The sequence below is a fragment of the Nicotiana tabacum genome, chromosome 16 (genome assembly GCF_000715075.1).
Source record: "Nicotiana tabacum cultivar K326 chromosome 16, ASM71507v2, whole genome shotgun sequence".
NCBI lineage: Eukaryota > Viridiplantae > Streptophyta > Magnoliopsida > Solanales > Solanaceae > Nicotiana > Nicotiana tabacum.
The window spans coordinates 64,832,136-64,852,265 of record NC_134095.1 but is presented as its reverse complement, the minus strand read 5'-3'; the positions used below and the strand labels follow the sequence as shown (position 1 = coordinate 64,852,265).

At 35.8% G+C, this 20,130-nt stretch overlaps 1 protein-coding gene across 1 annotated transcript; it reads right to left on the bottom strand.

Annotated features, from left to right (window-relative positions):
* Positions 1 to 9,842: 9,842 nt before the first annotated feature.
* Positions 9,843 to 19,621, bottom strand: LOC107777541 (GDSL esterase/lipase At4g16230). The gene is made up of 4 exons (XM_016597583.2): positions 19,150 to 19,621; positions 15,514 to 15,747; positions 14,405 to 14,663; positions 9,843 to 10,398 (listed from the first exon to the last, which is right to left on the bottom strand). The coding sequence occupies exons 1-4, from the start codon at positions 19,549 to 19,551 to the stop codon at positions 10,166 to 10,168; spliced, it is 1,128 nt and encodes a 375-aa protein (XP_016453069.1). The 5' UTR covers positions 19,552 to 19,621; the 3' UTR covers positions 9,843 to 10,165.
* Between the last annotated feature and the right edge of the window lie 509 nt (positions 19,622 to 20,130).

The following is a 20,130-nucleotide window of genomic DNA, read 5'->3' as shown; positions in this document are numbered from 1 at the left end:
GTGTCTGGAACACGCACTGTCGAGATACTATTTTCCTTTTTAATTCTTCTTGCAGTGTTCCTGCAAAATAAAATTACTTATTTTTAGGTACCCAAGCTTCCTTGGGTCCTGAATGGTAAGAATGCTGAGTGTTAGATTAATTTGAAGATTTAGGTCGCCAAACCTATCTCCTATCATCCTTGAACCTGCAACGATTTGAGGTGTGACCCCTTTTACCGCAATAAAAACAAGACATACTATTAGAATTTTCATAGTCTTTTTCTGCTTTGATTTTGTTCCTACATTGGTTAGTATTATGGCCATTTTTACCACAAAAGGAACATGCATGAAATTTCTTCTATTGTGATGAACAGTCTGATTAGATTTGACTGAACTATGACTAGTGGATTTTTGCAATCCATTCAATTGAAGTTGAAGTTCATTAACTTCTTCCTATAGCGTATCACGTTCAATTGCACAAATTTCTAGCTTCAGGGCCCACTCTTTCTTTTTTGTTTGAATCTTTCTAAGTTCATTTAGAACTCTTTCAATATCTGTAAGAGCAATATCAATAAATTCTTGAAGTTTATAATAATTAGGGCAATTGGAGGGATGTACCTCACTAGTTCCCTCGTCTGCCATGAGACCAAGTTGATCTGAGTCTTCTTCTTTATCTGGTCCTTTGTTTCCTGAGAATCCACGTTCTCCTGATTCTTCATTATTATCATCTTTGTCACAACCCCAGTTCGCTCTCCGTGAACTATCGTGATAGCACCTACTCTCTACGACTAGGTAAGCCTAACAATTTGCGGAAAAAGGAAAACAACAGATAAAAACTAATAGAAAATGCAGATAAACATAATGAAAAAGTTTAAGATGTCTCTCGGCATATACAAATACACACTTTCAACTGAAAAGATCTCCCAAAACCCAGAATCTCATGAAATCACAAGCTATGGATACTACATAATGCTCTAACTCCAAAATGTCTAAATCAAAGTAAATACAGAAGGGCTGTAACTACAAGAAAGAATGGAGAGGGATTCCTCGGTCTGCAGACGCGGAAGATATACCTCAAAGTCTCTTAAGAATCGCCTCGTCTCAAGGATGGTAGGGCTGAGCCAAAGAACTTGGATCTGCACATTAAAAACATGCACAGGAAGGGCATGAGTACACCACAATGGTACTTAGTAAGTGCCAAGCCTAACCTCGGTCGGGTAGTGATAAGGAAAGTCAAGGCCCTACTGATTATAGGTGAGAAACAAGGTAAAACAGTATAGAATACGACAATATAATTAAAGCGCTAATAGTCTATATCAGATAAAAACACAGAAAGAATCTAACTCAGTATACAGAAATATCCACAAGGGATCTCCCGGGATACTGTCCAGTAGTCTCAAACGCAAATGTGCAAGGGAACTCCCGGAATACTAAATCCATAGTCCCAAAGTAAATATCCAGTATGGGGAATCTACCGGGTGTTGTCCCGTAGTCCCAATCTTAAATGTGCAGGGGGGTCTACTGGAATACTAATCGTAGTCCCAAAGTAAACAAGCAGGGGGATCTCCTGGGATATCGTCTCGTAGTCCCAAAGTAAACATACATCAGCAACACAAAAAATATTCAATTAAATCAAATTTCATACCGAGGTAAAACGGGTATTTCTAACCTAGCATGCTGCACAGAATTCAAATAAAGAAGTTTAAACAAGTAAAGGTATTTAATCACTTAGACATGCTTTCCTAAACTACCTGTAGGCTTAAATTGCAGGTAATTTACAACAAGGAAAAGAAACACAATTATAGTTACTTAATGAAAACAGGATTTTCAACAATTAGCACATGTACGCACTCGTCACCTCACGTACAAGGCATTTCATATATCAATAATACAAAATCCTAAGGGGAGTTCCCTCACACAAGGTTAGTCAAGCTACTTACCTCGAACCAGCTCAATCAACTTGAAATCACATTCTTGCCATGAGTACCCGACTCCAAATGGCCCAAATTTATTCAAATCAATTACATAATGTAAATATAGCCTCAAGTAACTAATTCCACTAATAAATTCGAAGCTAACACGCGAAATTAAGAAAATTGCCCAAAATGTCCCCGGGGCCCGCATCTCGGAATCGGGTAAAAGTTATGGATTATGAACCCCCATTCACTCACGAGTTCACTCATACTAAAATTATCCAAATCCGGTGTCAAATTCCCAATCAAAACTCGAAATCTTAGTTGATGAACTCTATTCTATTTTTCCTAATTTTTCGCCTCAAATCCGAAATTAAATGATAAAATTAATGATATTAGTAGGATATACCCAAAATAAAGTGTAGAATCATTACCCAATTGATATATCTGAAAATTCCCCAAAATCTCGTTCAAATCTGAGCCCCCAAACTATAGTTTTGATAAAAATGGCTAAACCCTCGATTTTGAAATTTATAATCTGCCCAGGTGATTCCTTCTTCGCGAATGTGGAGGGCGTTCGTGAAGCATAACTTCGCTTGGCCCAGAATTCCTTCATTGCGAACACGATGACCCTATCGCGAACGCGGTGGCAACTCTCTCCCTCCGACGCCAACTCGGGACCTTCTTCGCGAATGCGTAGGCATATGACATCTCAACTTCGCAAACGCGGGACCATCATCGTGAACGCGAAGCGTTAAGCTTTTACCTTCCCCAGCTCCTCTTCGCGAATGCGAGACCCCACTCGTGAATGCGAAAAAGGAAACCAGAACTGGAGACCTGCTGCAATTTCTGCAATTTTCCTCTTGAGTCTAAAGGTCCGTTAAGCATCCAAAACACACCTGAGGCCCCCGAGACCTCAACCAAACACACCAAAAAAATCATAAAACATCATATGAACTTAGTCCAACCCCCAAATCACATCAAACAAAGTTAAAACCACGAATCGCTCTCCAATCCAAGCCTAAGGATTCCCAAAACTTCCAAATTCCGTTTTCGATCAAAAAGTTTATCAAACCTCGTCCGAATGACCTAAAATTTTGCATGCATGTTACATTCAACACTACGAAGCTACTCCAACTCTCGGAATCAGATTCTGACCCCGATATCAAAATTTCACTATCAAACCGGAAACTTCACAATTTCAACTTTCGGCATTTCAAGCCTAAATAAGCTACGGACCTCCAAAACACAATCTGAACACGCCCCTAAGCCTAAAATTACCTAACGGATCTAAAGGAACCGACAAAATTCCATTCTAAGGCTATCTTCATACTGCTCCGACTACGGTCCAAATTTTAAAGCTTAAACTCTCATTTAGGGACTAAGTGTCCCAAAACACTCCAAAACTCAAAACAAATCATCCCGACAAACTAAAATAACAGAAATAAACACAGAAAAAGTAGTTAATAGGGGATCAGAGCATTAATTCTTAAAGCGAACGGCTGGGTCGTTACAATCTTTTATGGCCATGAAGCATATATTGGCAATTTCTTCATGATCAGACTCTTCTTCATCAATCCAGGCTCCAAAAGACTTCTTCCTTTGAAGGTTCCTGCTCAACTTCTTCTTTAATTCTGGACAGTTAGCTTGAATGTGTTTGTGTTTTCCACATTCGTAGCATCTTCCATCATTTTCATTATTTATCATTCCCTTTCTGAAGTTTGGTTTACCTCTTCTGCTATTTCTATTTTTCTTCATCATGCTAGTTACAACTTGAGACATCATGGCTATATTTTCCTCCTGTTCTCCTCCTTCCTCTTCTTCTGGTTCAGCCACAGTTGCTTTGAAGGCAACAATTTTTTTCTTCTTTTGTTGAATCTGTCTATCCAAGTGAGTTTTCTCAAAAGCTATTAAATCACCTCTAAGTTCATCATAGGACATTTTGTCAAGATCCTTACATTTGAGAGCGATGAACTTTGGCTGCCAAATCATAGGTAGACTTCTAAGAATCTTTATAACTTGTTCTACCAAAATATTTGAGATCTCCCTAAATTTTGCTGAACTTGGAGAACATTTCTTCAGCAGATTCTCCGTCCTTCATTTGATATAGCTCATACTCACGAACCAAGAGATTTATCCTTGTTTCTTTTACCTTGTTCGTCCCTTCATATGTGACTTCCCATTTGTCCCACATTTCCTTAGCAGTTTCACAGCTTGAGATCTTTTCATACTTTTCACCAGTGATAACATTGTACCACAGATTTTTTGCTTTGGCATTCACAGTTATGACAACAACTTGCTCATCAGTGTATTCATCCAACTCACGTGGATCAGTGGATACTATTACTTGACTATTCTCATCTTTCTTTAGAATTATTGGAAGATTTCCGTTTTTGATCACCTCTCAGACTTTGATGTCATATGACATGGTGTATATTTCCATACACACTTTCCAAAGAGAGAAGTATTGTCCATTGAAGTATGGTGGTCGAACTTGAGAAGTTCCCTCTTGAAATAGTGCACCAACAACTGTGTTTGATCCCATGATCTAGTCCTCACTAGCCGTTAACCAAAGTTTGTGAGCCTGGCTCTGATACCAATTGAAAGTACAAGAGTTAGGGGGAGGGTGGATGAATTGTGGTATATCAAAAATTAGTCGACTAACGGTGATTTTAGTTGACTAGATTGAGAGTAGAATGTAAAATAACAGTAAATGAAAAGAGAATGACACACAACGATTTTATACTGGTTCGGTACCAATATGGTACTTACATCCAGTTTTCCTTGGGTCACAAGGGTTCCCTTTAGATCCTGAAAGTATTACGATATAGATGGTTTTGATTCGTTCACCACCAACGAAGTACAACAACAATGAATTTCGAATAGTGACACAACTCTCTTTTATGTTCTAACTCTTCCTATCTTGTGAGACAACGGTAAACTAAGTATTACAGTGTTTAGGCTAAGAAGTAGAGAGACTTAGAAAATAATGTGCGTAGTTGCGTAAGTCTTCCATTTGATCTTAGCAAACTTCTTATAGAAAAGGAAAGAGCCGTTGAGCCTTGACCAAAAATAGAGGCATGAGTTTTAAAAGGATTTGACCCAAGGGGTGCCCCTTCGAATTTTCCTCTTGGGAAGGGCCGGATTCGATAGTGACTTTCCTTGTCATAGCTTTCATTCACGAGACAATCAAGCCTTTAATTGAGATTAATTAAGGATACTGAGTATTTGCTGGCAATAACTCCTTGATTTGTAATCTTATTTCCTTGATTGAGGCCGAATGGATCTGCTGATTTTTGATTCCTTCTTCTTGTCCATTAATTTAGCAATCACATCTTTGGATAGCTTCTCATCGGATTTCTTTCCTTTTGATGGTTCCTGCAAAATAAGTAAGTGAACGTTGTTATCATTGAAACCTTGGAATTTAACTTAACACTCCAAATATACCAAAGTTCTTCTTCAGAATTTAACTAAATAAATTGAATCAAAATCAAATTAAAAACCACATATAAGCTTTTTAATTGACAGAGAGCGTTGGAGTTACAGTAAAGTTGTCTGTATGTGACCTATAGGTCACGGGTTCGAGCAGTAAAATCAGTCACTGATGCTTGCATTAGAATAGGCTCCCTATATCGCACCCTTTGGGGTGCGACCCTTCCCCCAGCCCCTGCATGAATACGGGATGTTTCGTGCACTGGGATGCCCTTTATATAAGCTTTTTAAATTTTTGTAACGACCCGACTGGTCGTTTTGAGCAATTGCATTTGGTTCGGCAGTTTGAGGTCACAAGAAGCTTCACATAGTATATTATGACTTACGTGCATCATTGAATCGGGTTTTGAGAGGTTCGAAAAGGATTTTAAGGAGTGACTCTCATTTGAAAAGCTCGAAGTTGAAAGAATTGACCAAGGGTTGGCTTTTGAGTATTTGACCTCGGATCGGAGCTTCGATGGTTCCGGTAGGTCCGGATGGTATTTTGGACTTGGGTGTATGCCCGAAATTTTATTTGGATGTTTTAGAGGGTTTCTACATCTTTTGGCGAAAGTTGGAAATTTAAGAGTTTAGAATTTTCCTAGGATTGACCATGGTTTGACTTTAAGGCTACCAGGTTTATATTTTGGTTTCGGAACTTGGAATAAGTTCGTTTCTTCATATGGAACATGCCTGCAAAATTTGGCTTCATTGGGAGTTGATATGGATCGGACGCTTAGTTGCGATTCAAGAAGTTCTTAAAGTTTATTGTGATATTCATGCGTTTTGGCATTCGATTCGTGTTGTGTTTTTGGACTGGTGTGGGTGTTTGGTTTGGAGCCTCGGGGGCTCGAATGAGTTTCATATTAGTTTCAGAGTGTTTTGTTAGAAATTATGTGTGCTGGTGTTGGTTCCATCACAAATGCGATGATTTTATCGCAAATGCGACTATCGTATTTGCAAAGCCTCCCTTGCATTTGCGAACCCGGGCTGCTGGGGAAGGGACTCGCATTTGCAAAGAAATGTCGATTTTGCGAAGCCTGTTGAGTTCACATTTGCGGACTCGATATCGCATTTGCGATGAAAGGCCTAGGCTTGGTAGGTTCGCTTTTGCGAACAACTGGTCACTTTTGCAAAAGACCAGTATTCGCATTTGCTGCCTTTTTGTCGCATTTACAAAGGAAGCAGAATTTTTCAAAGCTTCACTTTTGCGGGGTTCGTATTTGCGAACCACATGCCGCAAATGCAACATCGGTTGCCTGCATATAGCTAAATAATTCCGAGACTTAGCTTCATTTTGTTATATTTTAAACCCTAGCCTCGATGGGAGGTGATTTTGTAGAAAGATTTTCATACCAAACTAACATGTAAGTAATTTTAATCAGCTTTCAATTATATTTCATGATTATACATTAGATTTAACATCAAATTCATGAGAATCTAGGGAAAAATTTGGAAATTTTGTCAAAGTTTTGAGAAAGGAAAATTTGGGATTTGAGAGTCGAATTGGACCCGAATTTGGAAACAAAACACGTATATGAACTTGTGGGGCTATGGGTAGTCAAGACCTACCCTTGGACCCGAGTTTTGACCGGACGGGTCCGGGGTTGACTTTTTAAAAATTGTACAAGATCATAGCTTTATTAATTAAAGTTGTTTTGTCTTGCATTGTGTGATGTATTGAAGTCTTCTTGGGCTAGATTGAGCTAAGCGGGGGCGAATTTGTAAAGGAAAAAGCTAAATTGAGTATTAAGTTGGCCGAATTGAGGTAAGTGTCTTTGCCTAACTTTGTTGGAAGAATTTTTCCTATTAATTGCTATTATTTTCTTCATGTGGGGATAATGCATATATGAGGTGACGAGCGTATATGCATGTGTCAGGGTTAATTATGCTCGGGGGTAGATTGTACCATAAATTGCGCCGTGTAGAATTACGTGACCTTCTTGCTTCATATCTTACTTGACTTCTAGATTACCAAGAACATGGAATTAAATGTTAGAAACCAAGATTTAGTTTATTATAACTTGATTAAAAATTGATGGAATGTGGAGAAACATTTAGGTGTCTAATTCGGTCATCATTAAGTTTAATCATAAATACATTGTTACGACCGTTATTCTTGAGATATTAGATTCTATACTTGAGTTATAGATCATTTTGAGGTTTGTTGAAATACTTGCAGAATAAGGTTCCTGAGGGTTTAGTGAACTATTGTTGGCTTGAAAGTTGTGATTGAGGTCCATTTGGAATATTCTTTTAACCACTCTCCTTGACGTTATTTATGTTTCCTACCTTGTTTGTCATTGATATACATATGCTGTGTGTGTGTGTGTGTGTGTGTGTGTGTGTGTGTGTGTGTGTGTGTGTGTATATATATATATATATATATATATATATATATATATATATATATATATATATATATATATATATATATTATCATGTGAGGGAGAGTGTAAAGTACGAAGGGTGATGCCGTGCCATTTTATTTATATTACCATGTTTTTATGTGTGTAAAGCACGAAGAGTGATGCCGTGCCATTTCATATATTTTATCATGTGAAGGAAAGTGTAAAGCACGAAGGGTGATGTCGTGCCATTTCAATTGAGTGTAAAGCACGAAGGGTAATGCCATGCCATTTTATTTATATTATCATGCTTTTATATTATCACGATTTCATGGCACAATGGGTATTTCTGTGCAGGCGAGGACGAGGGACATGCATTATGTTGTGATATTTTTTCCTTGTGTATACGTTCATGCCTTTACCTTGAGCTGTCATTATTGTACCTATGTTCGCTATGTGACTTGTCGTTATTGTCGTGTCTTTGTTCTCTATCACAATTGTTGTTATGTTGCCCATGCCTTCTACTTGCTTAACTTGAAAATATCATGCCTACCTCCTGTTGTTATATTTACATTCATGTTGTATCTGGTTTGTTGCACTTTAGTATAAGCTTTCTACCATGTTAGTCGTTCATGCCTCTACTTGTTAGCTTATAAAGATCATGTTCCTCCCCCTCCCCTTCCTATTTGTTATATCTATACCTATGCCTTTTACTATGCTAGTTAGGTAAAATTATGTTATTCTTTCCTAATTGATGTCATCATTCCTATGTTTCCTACCTTGTCGTTTCTATTGCCGGCTTTTATTGCACCTGGTTGGTACTGTTATACATATATTTGGTGAGGATGAGATAAATGCACGAAGAGTATTGTCGTGCCATTAGACTTGATGTCTTGAGTATATTTCTCACACTATGAAAGTTATGGATTTATTACTGTGATATGTTGGTTATCGCTCTAAGGAAAGGATTAGTCATGATATTGAGGAATATTAATCATGGGTCTTCTAGAAATCATTTACTGCTTCGCATATTTATTTCCTGTACTCTTTTCTGTTATATTCTAGTATTGTTCTATTGCTAGCCTACTGCACAGGTTATATCAGTGAGTATCTTTTAACTAAAAAGCCTCGTCACTACTTCACCGAGATTAGTCGAGATATTTACTGAGTACATAGGGTCGGTCGTACTCATGCTACACTTCTGCACCTTGCGTGCAAATTTTGGAACGGAATTGCGGGTGATGTCGGGAGCTGACTCTAAATATTTCGTGCCTTTCGGATGTGGTTACCACTTGTTCCTGGGTAGTTCTAGAGTTGAATTCTGTTTAAGTACATTTCAACATAAGTTGAATTTATTTCATGTCCGTTTTTGCAATAATCAGTCTTAATAGCTTATGTCTTGTACTACCATTCCTTGGAATGTTGTATGAAATTCAGTTATATCATTCGTTGATCACCTTTATTTTATTTGGATTGTGTTAATTATTAATTAGCTTACCTAATGGGTCGAGTTAGATGTCATCAAGACTAGTGAATTTTGTCCCGTGATAATTCTGTTAAGTACAGGAAAAAAGGATGGAGTCGGCATGATAATGGGTATTAACGTAGAGAAACATTATCCAGAAGTATTTCCTAAATGAATTCAAACATAAAACTCCCTCTTAAAATTATTTTTAAATTAAAGTTTCAGAAACAAAAAATTTCAAAATCAAACAGAAATTTGAGCGGAGCTCGATTGACTTAGCGGAGCTTAATAATGGAGCAGCTCTAAGAAAAGAGAGTCATGTGTGATAGTGCAAATAGTAGAAATAACACGATATAGCCATTTTTAATGTTGCTATTTAAAACATAATTACAGTTTAAACATTTGTGCAAATATAATCCATTTCTCATTTACGCAGTAGAACCTTGCTTGTTTTGCAATTCCTTCGACTTCTCCTCCTCTTCTTGTGTTAAGAAAATATTGGTATAGTTTGAAATTTAACAGGCAAGTGGCCTGAAATTTGTAATTTCGTTAGGACTTAGGAAGTTTTACTTGTTTTCTTTTGAAATGTTTTTCTTAATATTTTTCCAAAAGAATACTTGCTTGATCAACACATAACTACGAGGCCTATGTGATCATAAAAAGGGGTAATATAACTTTTCTGTGCACAAAATTAATGTAAACCTTCTCAATAAAGAGGAAATATTACAAAATAACTAGTCACAATATGAATAAAGAAATGGCTACAATGGTCTTCTGTGTTTTGCATTATTGATCTCTTACGCCTTAACATAAAACTTCTTGCGAGAACTAAAAGAACATTCGCAATGGGTCTAACCCAAACTCTAAAAACTTGTGTTATGCAAAAGAAAAAAAGGGTCCTACATACTGCAATCATCGTACTAAAAATACATTTATACATTAGTAAGTTCTTCATAGTCTAAGAGAATTAAAACCTGAAAAGCCATGTATTATTGTTCTGCGAGGTTTTTAATATTTGTAGGGTAGACTTCAACTTGAAGATCGGAAGCGAAGGCCTTGTTAGCAAGCACAATGTTCACTGCTTCTGTGGGATGCAATCCATCAAACCACACATATTTGCTCCTACTTGAACAAACATTCCCTCCAGTTTTGCACAAAGTCTCAGTCCCACCTTCTTTTATTGTTGTAAGTTCACAGCAAGAATGCCTTGTGTCATCAAAACCTGTGTACGTAAATGGAAATGACTTGTCACAATCGGTTTAAAAATCAATCACTTTTTCACTTAAAAAATGACGAAATTATTTGCTTCATAGGATAAAAATGGGATATAATAAATATAATATAAAAACATATTTTTGGTTTAAATTAGAAGGATTTGGATGAGGTTGTGAGATGTATTCCTCACACCGAGAAGCTTTTCATAGGAGACTTCAATGGCCAAATCAGGTCTATGTCAGGAGGTTATGATGATGTATATGGAGGTTTTAGTTTTGGGGATAGGAATGAAGGAGGAGTTTCGTTTTTTGGACTTCGCAAAGGATTTTGATTTGGTGATAAGTAATTCGAGTTTTCCAAAGAAGGAGGAGCACTTAGTTACCTTCTGTAGTATGGTGACTAAGACTCAAATAGATTACTTACTCTTTAGAAAAGGTGATAGAGGTCTATGTAAGGACTGCAAGATTATTCCGAATGAGAATCTTACGACACAACACAAGCTCTTGGCTATGGACTTCGAGATTAAGAGGAAGAGGCAAAAGAGAGCTGTGTGTATGGCTAACCAAGGATCAAATGGAGCAGTTTGAGTAAGGCCAAAGCTGATCAGGAGATGAGGGAGAAGTTGATTGCGGTAGAGCCAGTGACGTAGCCGGAAATTTCTTCAAGGGTGTTCAAACTTTAAACAAGTCAATAATTTTTTTTGGCGATGAATGGTGTACCAAAATTTGTAGATCAAACTATGCAACATATAACTAAGCATTTATAAATCAAAATTAAAATAACAAAAGGACAACATTAGAAATTTTACTGATAAAAGTAAGCATAAAACCAAAGGAAAGAGAGAGTCGAGAGGATTTGTAATTTGTAGAGAGATTTTTTTGAAGAAATTTTTGTGGAGCTTGACTTTTAAAATACAAAATTTATTTAAGAAATAACTTTTAGTTAAAAAATTAATTTTAATTAGTTGTTTATTTCTACACAAATTTTAAGTTTTAAGAGTTATTTTATTAGAAAATTTTTTAGATCGAAAAAGAATCAAATAGACCATACATGGTGGTCTCATTTTAGTTTCGGCAAATAAAATGGGCAGAACTTTGAACCCGTGAACAACACGTCACTTTGAACACTCTTAACTGCCTTACTCAAGTGTGTTAAGGTTGTTCAAAATATAATATATATATATAATCATTCTTGGCATAGGGTGGCTATGCAATATAATTTTTCAGCAAAGAGTGTGCACTTGACCATCCTTGGCATAGGGTGGCTACGCCAATGGGTGGAGGCTTGGGGTCGTAGCGGGGATGCAAACAGTGTGTGGGATAGGATAGCTAATTGCATTAGGAAAGTAGCTAGAGAGGTGTTGGGAGTCTCGAAGGGTTACTTCAGTGGGCAACAAGGGGACTGGTGGTGGAATAAAGAGGTCCAACAAAAAGTAGAAGCCAAGAAGGTGTCCTACATGAAGCTAGTGAAGAGAAAAGACAAGGAGGAAAAGAGGATGAACAGGGAGTCATATAAGACGGCGAATAAAGAAGCAAAGTTAGTGGTTTCGTTGGCAAAAATGGTTGCATTGGAACGCGTGTATGCGGATCTAGAGGACAAAGTTGGGGATACGATGTTGTACAGGCTCGCTAATATGATAGGGAGGAAGACCCAAGACCTGGAGTAAGTGAAGTACATCAAAGACAAGAAAGACAAAGTATTGGAGGAGAACGCACACATTAGGTGAAGATGAGAGACATATTTTCATAAACTCTTGAATGAAGAGGGGAACTGAAATATTATTTTGGGTGATTTAGAACACTACGAAAGGCGTTGAGATTTTGGGTATTGTAGACGTATAAAGTTTAAGGAGGTTACAGGGGCTATGCATAAAAAGATGAGGGAAAGAGAGACCGGGCCAAAAGAAATTTCAATAAAATTTGGAAGAGCGCAGGCAAAGCAAGTATGGAGTGGCTGACTAGGTTATTTAATATTATTTTTAAGATGGATAAGATGCTCGGAGAATAGAGGTGGAGTACGATGATTCAGTTGTACAAGACCAAGGGTGATATTCAAAATTGCAACAACTATAGGGATACCAAGTTGCTTAGTCACATGATGAAAATTTGGGAAAAGGTGGTGGAGATGAGGGTGAGGAGGAAGGTGTCTATTTTCGAGAACCAATTCAGATTCACGGAGGAGTGATCTACTATAGAAGCCATTCATCTTGTTAGGATATTGGTGGAACAATATAGGAAAAATAATAGAGACTTACGTATAGTATTTATCGACCTAGAAAAAGCATACGACAAAGTTCTTAGGGAGGTTCTATGGAGATATTTGGAGGTAAGAAGTGTACCTGTAACATACATTAGGGCAATTAACGACATATATGATGAGGCCAAAATTCGAGTAAGAGCAGTGAGAGGAGACTCGGGGTACTTTTCAGTAGTAATGGTGTTGAACCAGGGATCAACCCTTAGCCCATTATTTTTGCCTCGGTGATGGATGTATTGATGCGATATATACAAGGGGAAGTGACATGATGTATGTTATTTGCATATGACATAATATTAATTGATGAGACGTGCAGCAGAGTTAACGCGAGGCTGGAGGTTTGGAGAAAGACCCTAGAATCTAATGGCTTCAAGTTGAGCAGGACTAAGACGGAGTACTTGGAGTGCAAGTTGTATGATGTACTCCATGAGGCAGATGTGGAAGTAAGAGTTGATACACAAGTCATCCAAGTTTCAAGTATCTGGGATCAACAATCCAAGAAAACTGGGAGATTGTCGATGATATCACACATCGTATTGGAGTGTGGTGGATAAAATGGAAGCTTGCATCTGGTGTCTTGTGTGATAAGAAGATGCCACCAAAACTTAAAGGTAAGTTCTATAGAGTTCTTGTTAGATCAGCTATGTTGTATGCGGCGAAGTGTTGGCCAGTCAAGAACCTCATGCTTAGAAGATAAAAGTAATGGAAATGAGGATGTTGAGGTGCACGACCAAGATATGATTAGGAACGAAGTTATTGGGGACAAGATGGGAGTGGCCTTTATGGACAACAAATGAGGGAAGCGAGGCTGAAATGGTACGGTGTGAAGAGTAAATGCAGATACCCCAAGTGAAGAAGTGTGAGAGGTTGACTGTTGTGGATCTGAGGAGAGGTAGAGGTAAGCCGAAGTAGTATTGGGAAGAAGTGATTAAACATGACATGGCATGTCTCCAGCTTACCGAGGGCATGACCCTAGATAGGAAGATATGAATATTGAAAATCAGGGTAGAAAGTTAGTAGGCTGTCGAGTTTGGGACTCTGTATCTACTCTATTTTTTCAATACCAGTATTAATATTATCATTTTAGTTTTTTTTATTCTTCAATTTTTATTATTATATGTTGTTCCCCTTGCTTTAGTTATCTTATTGCTTTGTTATTTGTGTTGTTAATGTTCTTATCTTTAGTATTTTCACTATGACCTCTTCATTACTGTTTTGTTGTTCAAACCTGCTGAAAATTATTTTTCTTGAGCCAAGAGTCTTTCAGAAACTGCCTTTACCTTCACAAGGTAGGAGTAAGATCTGCGTACACTTTATTCTCCTCAAACACCACAATGTGAGATTACACTGGGTATGCAATTGTTGTTGTTGTTGTTGTTGTTGTTTAAATTAGACTAAAGTAAAATAAACATTTATTTTTAATTTTAACATTGACTTTGCAAAAAGACTTAATTTGGGGAAAAAGCTTTGGAGAAGGGCATATATGATATTTTGTTCTTTTATCGAGGGAATAGTGTTTCCGGCATTGTTATCCTACATAAAACGTAGGATAAATAATACCAAAATTGAGGTATAAACAATTTCGAACTTAATATTCTACCGAACTAGAATGAAGTAATCCTACATTAGTCCCGGAATTGTTCCCATTTATCCCACAAACCAAACGACCCCTAAAGTAATGCGACTGAAACCCATATGTGCCGCAAAAAGAATATCCGGAAAATAAAAAAAGGAATGAATTGAAAGTACGTACTTACCATGTTGAGTAGGAGTTCGTATGATATCCCTAATGATCTTGTAAACATTAACATAGACTAGTTTAGAACCAGGCATTTTTTGCTTCATCTCATCGACCAAGCTCCTTAAGTTATTGTTGTAAAGACGTAGAGGTAAATTTATTGGTTGTACGCAGTCAGTGGGCATGGGAATTGGAATTCTTGCCCTAACCATTGGACTGCACCCATTCGGATATAATGACATTACCACAAATTTTGTTGCTCCCAAGTCGTACAACCTCTGCAAAATCAAATTATCCATATTAAGATATATTCATTTTTATATGTCTTATAATTAGATGTCTAACTTTGATTTAACACAAATGTTAAATATATTATAGTACTTCGTTTACTACTATCATAATTAATTAGGATAGCAAGATTGCCGAATACTATAGTACCTTTTTTTCCTTATGCCAAATAGTATAGTGAAAAGTATGAAAATATGGACATGAGGTTTGGACTAAAATTATTTTTCACCTCCAATTTTGCTTTAAAATCAAACTCTCCTTCCAACTACCAATAACGGTTGTGGTAGAGTGTATAGGCGAATCTAGGATTTTAATTCTATGGGTTCAATATTTAAATTTATGGGTTCATATCTATTATTTATTGCAATTTTAGAGATTTCTTACACATAAATTAATGTTCTGCGTCGAAAGTACTGGGTTCAGTTGAACCCGATAGTTATATGGTGCATCCACCCCTAGTGGAGGGATAAGTACTCCTTCATCCTTAACCAGAGGTCTCGGGTTCGAGTCCCTGAGTATGGAATCACCTTTGTTAGGAAGCGTTTGACCCTCAATGTGGGACTCCCGACGCGAATCCGGATTTAGTCGGGCCCCAATACGGGTACCGAATACCGAGTGAAGAACCAAAAAAAAAAACTCTCCTTCCAACTTTAACAAATAGACTTTCTCCTAACTATTCTTCTTGAAAAAAAAAAGGAGTATAACAAATTTTTCTCATTTTCTTGCCTCAAACTACACCAAAACCTAAAGAAAACAAATACTATAGATTATTTTTAATTAAAATAATATAAGACCAAAAGTGGGGGAAAAAATGCAAGAAGAAGTTAGTTAGAGGCAGACCTGGATCTGGTAAGAGAGAGCATTGATCAACTTAGAAATGAAAGCTGGAAGAGTGGCATTGTTGTTGGGGAAGTTTAAGAAATAGTTGAGTGAAAAATCATTGCCTCCACTTCCCACAACAAACAGGTAATTTCCCAGTGCTTCTTTGGCATTGCATCCCAGCTGTACTTCCAACTCAGGCAATGTCACATTCTCTAAGTTTCTGATTTGTTCATTTAAGCTCATCACTTCCCCCTACAATAATTTAATTAAGAATCAAACATCAATAATAATCTACCGTGCAACAAAGTACTAAAAAGGAAATATTATTATTGGAAACCGAATAGTCAAAATCGAGCCTACGTTTATTATATGGAAAGACTCTCATTGATACCACTAGAGTACAAGCTTTGATGGTCGATAAGAAGTCTTTTCTTCGAGTTTCTATATATGATTTTTTTTTCATAATTTATTTTCTAATCTTGATAAGGAGATAATAAGACTAGGAGAATCAAGAGAGAAGTACCATCACACAAACGCAATTTAGTAGTTGGAGACATTTGATCTTCACTTGTTCACATTATTGTGATTGTTGATGGGTAAAGGAAAATTATACTATGTTTAAGTGACACACTAGACAGAAAAGGAAAAATAAAAACCATATTAAAGGTGTAAACTATTGTTAATGAAGTGGCCATTTATTAATGTTATAAAGACTCTCTTTATTTGTGGTTATAACAACTTTTATTATCATAAGTAGGATATTACTTTAAGTGCAGGGGAAAAACATTATGGGTGATACATTATCTACCTCTCTCTATGAGATTGCTGTCAATTTTATTGTGGTTTCTTAATTATTGCAGCCTATATAATTCGGTAACATAAGAGAGAGAGAGAGATTTAATTTCTTGGAGTTGGATTTTCAGAAAAGCATAATCAAAGGTTCTGTTTGGACTCAGAGCTTAAAACAGTTAATTGGAAACGATAGTATTATGTGGTTTGTAACTAACCAAAATTGGGGGAGGAAAAAAAAAGGGCAGAAGATTTTGTAACATGTTACGGGGACTGGGGACCGTTGCGGGGGATATTGATGTTTCTATTGAATAAAGGTGTGCATTCGAAGGCAGTATTAAGTGCTAGAAGTTTTAGGTAGTTTAAAACTATGTAATGCAAAGTCACAAGCCTATATCGTAGAATCGATAAAAGAACGAGGCGTTATGTACGCCTCTCCCTAGTCCCTCCTACATATTATCTAATTAATTTTGAAATTGTGCCTCACTAAAAGAGAAATCGCTCACCATCAACAATTCGCTAGAATCCAAGACCATTGGTAAAAGGTGAAGGGATTCATTCATCTCATCACACTCCTTGATGGTTATCGGACTTTCAGAATGAGATACTGACACGTTGTGATAACGTACTCATATAATTAGCAGAAAAAACCCTAGTGTATATCATAACTTTATTTTCCTTCTTTGTGTATATCAAAATATATACTATAAAATTTTGTTTTTCTACTTTCAATATATCTAAGTGCATAACACAAAAATAATTATATTATTTATTTATCACAATGTATAATACATCAAAAATAATGTGTATCCCAAAATATATATTTCATAACTTTATTTTCCTTCTTGTTTCAATATTTTATTCTTATTCTTTGTATATCATAATATATATCAAAAATTTAGTTTTTCTTTGTATATCTCATTGTATAACACATAATTTTTTGTAGATATACACAAATATATATGCTAAAATTTGTTTTCCTTATTTTTATGCCAATTTCTCTTCCTGTATGGTCTTCAAAAAGTAGCAGCCAACTAACACTTGAGATACATTGTGATATTGCGCCCTCGCCTAATCCAGTCCAACCGTGGCGTTGAGGAACATAAAAAAAAAAAAAAAAAAAAAAAAAAGTTGACTTGAAATAGTAAGTTAATTATTTGAAATAGCCTCAAATAATTTTCTCTGTAACTTTTGTATTGTCATTATGACACACGAATTGTTTTCGTTTAGTTTACGTGATCAATTGTCAATTGACTCTTGAGAAAGAAAATCATACTGCCCATTCAAGTTCAAGCTTTAAAAATGATTCCCAAAATTGTAGTCTAAAGAAACAAAAGTATTTCACATGGGGATGAATCCATCGGTTTGTGGCCTTGAGTCTTTACGGATTATCGTTTGTGTCGAGTAGGAGTGTATATATGTCGGGTTGGTTCGGATTTTTTAATTATCAAATCAAACCAATTGTATCGGGTTATTAAATTTAAAGACCAAACCAAACCAATAAAAATCGGGTTTTCAATTTCGATTTTTCTCGGGGTTTTCGGATTTTTTCAAGTTTTTTTCCATAAAATCTTCATAGCACAAAATATAAAATTTATGCTTCAAATATTTCTTTAATCCTAGCTACGTATGGTATTTTTCAATAAAATAACATAAATATGATATGAGTCATGTCATTGTACTAAAATATTCAACAATAAAGATAATAAAATCACATAAAATAAGTATCATTAATAAGCCATAATAAAAACAAACATAATTTAAAATTACTAATAAGTGCTAAAATAAGTACGATTAATAAGTACTATTATTTACATGACTAAACACTAAAAGAAAAATAAGTTATGCATTTTATCTAAACCATAAAAAAAACTAAAAAATAGATATACAACACTATTTTCTTTCAAAGTATAATTGAATTGAATGTCTTTTATTAGCATTAGTATTGATTGGATATTGGTTCAGGATTTATTTGAGTTACTAACATTTATGAACTATAAAACTTATTGGAGCATCTAAAAATTATTAGTCCAAGCTTGAAATAATACGTGAAAAGATAAAACTATGAAAAAGCTTAAGAAATATTTATAAAATACACTATAATAAATATTTATATGTATTAAATATATTTAAAACTTTTATACATATAATGTCGGGTTGGTTTGGTTTCTGTTTGACTTTTTTTAGTTAAAACCAAACCAAACCAAATATGATCGGTTTTTGTTTCCAACACCAAATCATAGTCGGGTTTTTTTTTCGGTTTGACTCGGATTATCGGGTTGATGCGGTGTGTCGGTTTCATTTTTACACCCCTAGTGTCGAGTCTTGCCTGAACAAGAACGATAAGAGCGAAGAGAGATAGAAGAGATAGTGAGTATTGGAAGCAGTGAAGGCCATCGAGTGGTAGTTTTGTGGTGGAATTGGGAGGAGAAAGGGAAAGGTAGACCACAAAGAGAGGGAGTTATTGAGAGAATAAATAGGGAAGTATAGGGTTTTGTTTTGAGAATAATGTCAATTATTTTGGACTGCCTTTGCCAAATATATATAATTTAAGGCCAAAAATTTGTCAATTCATATTATAATGTGCTCGTTGTCTCTCAATATAACATAAAAAAAGAAAGAAAATATAGATGTTGGGTGATAAATTATATTCCCTTCCCCACAACAGATCCACCTCTTACGTATAATCCCTCCATTCACCTTTTAATTAAGAATGCAGGTAGTTGGGACTTTACATATGCTATGAAATGATCACAAACCACCTAAATTACACCTTTTGATGACTCCAACGGCGAATATTTAATTTCTTCAACAAAAAAAAAAACAAGAAAGAAAGAAAGAGAAAGTAGTAGAGTAAATACTCACAGAAACAGCACCAGTTTCATCAAGAATGCCAGAACCACCAGAAGCAAAGTTAACACCATGAACAATGCAACTTCCTTTAGTTTCTGGATCTCTAAATGTTGGAATTTGAGGGATCTTTAGTTTCTCACCAATAAGATCAATCACATTCTTCCCATTTGTAAATCTACCACTTGGTCCCCTTACATAATCTACTCCATATGGCAAGTAATTTGCCTTTGCTTTTGTTTTTTCAATAAAATTATTGTTCCCATTATCAACTAATGAGCTGCCAAATACCATCATCCCTCGGATTTCTGTGCCTACTTCGCCAAATTTGCATTCACAGTTGCAAGGAGATAGAAGATGAGCAAACAAAGAGAAGCTTAAGATGAGAAGAATTGGAGTTTTTTGCTTTTGAGACATAATAATGCAATTGGACTTATTTCTTTCTCTTGCGTTTTTTTTTTTTCCTTTTCATGCTTTCCTTTTTTTAGAGTTCCATTTTATAGACAAGTCAAAAATATTGAGTACCGCTACTTTAAATGGATAGGAATAAAATACTATAATGATAAGTTAGAATTGAACACTAACTAACTCTGGAACTGTTGCCCCTTATTTCTTTCGTTTCTCATTTAACCTTTTTTTTTTTAACTGCACCTAGCTAGGCCTACCTCACCTCTAAAAAAAGTTTACTCCTACAAAATAGTAAATGAGTTTAAGGAGTTCATTAATCAGGTGATGACCTAACTATCTAAAATTATGGATTAAAGGTATTTTTCTTTTGTTTGTAACAAGAAAGTCACTCAACTATTCTATTAATTACACATAGAAAGTCACCAATCAAAATTATCAAACTTTTCTGTGAAAAAATGTGACGTGGTAGTCTACATGAACATTTTATATTTTTGAACCATATAAAATAATTAATAACAAACAAAATATAAAAAATTCACCCGTACATCCAACCCGACCCACCATAAGTAAAAATCCACCACTAAATAA

What these genes read in the sequence shown, in the direction of transcription:
- LOC107777541 (XM_016597583.2), bottom strand. Translation starts at nt 19,551, where the DNA reads ATGTCTCAAAAGCAAAAAACTCCAATTCTTCTCATCTTAAGCTTCTCT. An exon ending in CTCTCTCTTACCAGATCCAG is followed by an intron (nt 14,664 to 15,513) that starts GTCTGCCTCTAA and finishes TTGATTTTGCAG; the next exon opens with AGGTTGTACGACTTGGGAGC. An exon ending in ACGAACTCCTACTCAACATG is followed by an intron (nt 10,399 to 14,404) that starts GTAAGTACGTAC and finishes TTACGTACACAG; the next exon opens with GTTTTGATGACACAAGGCAT.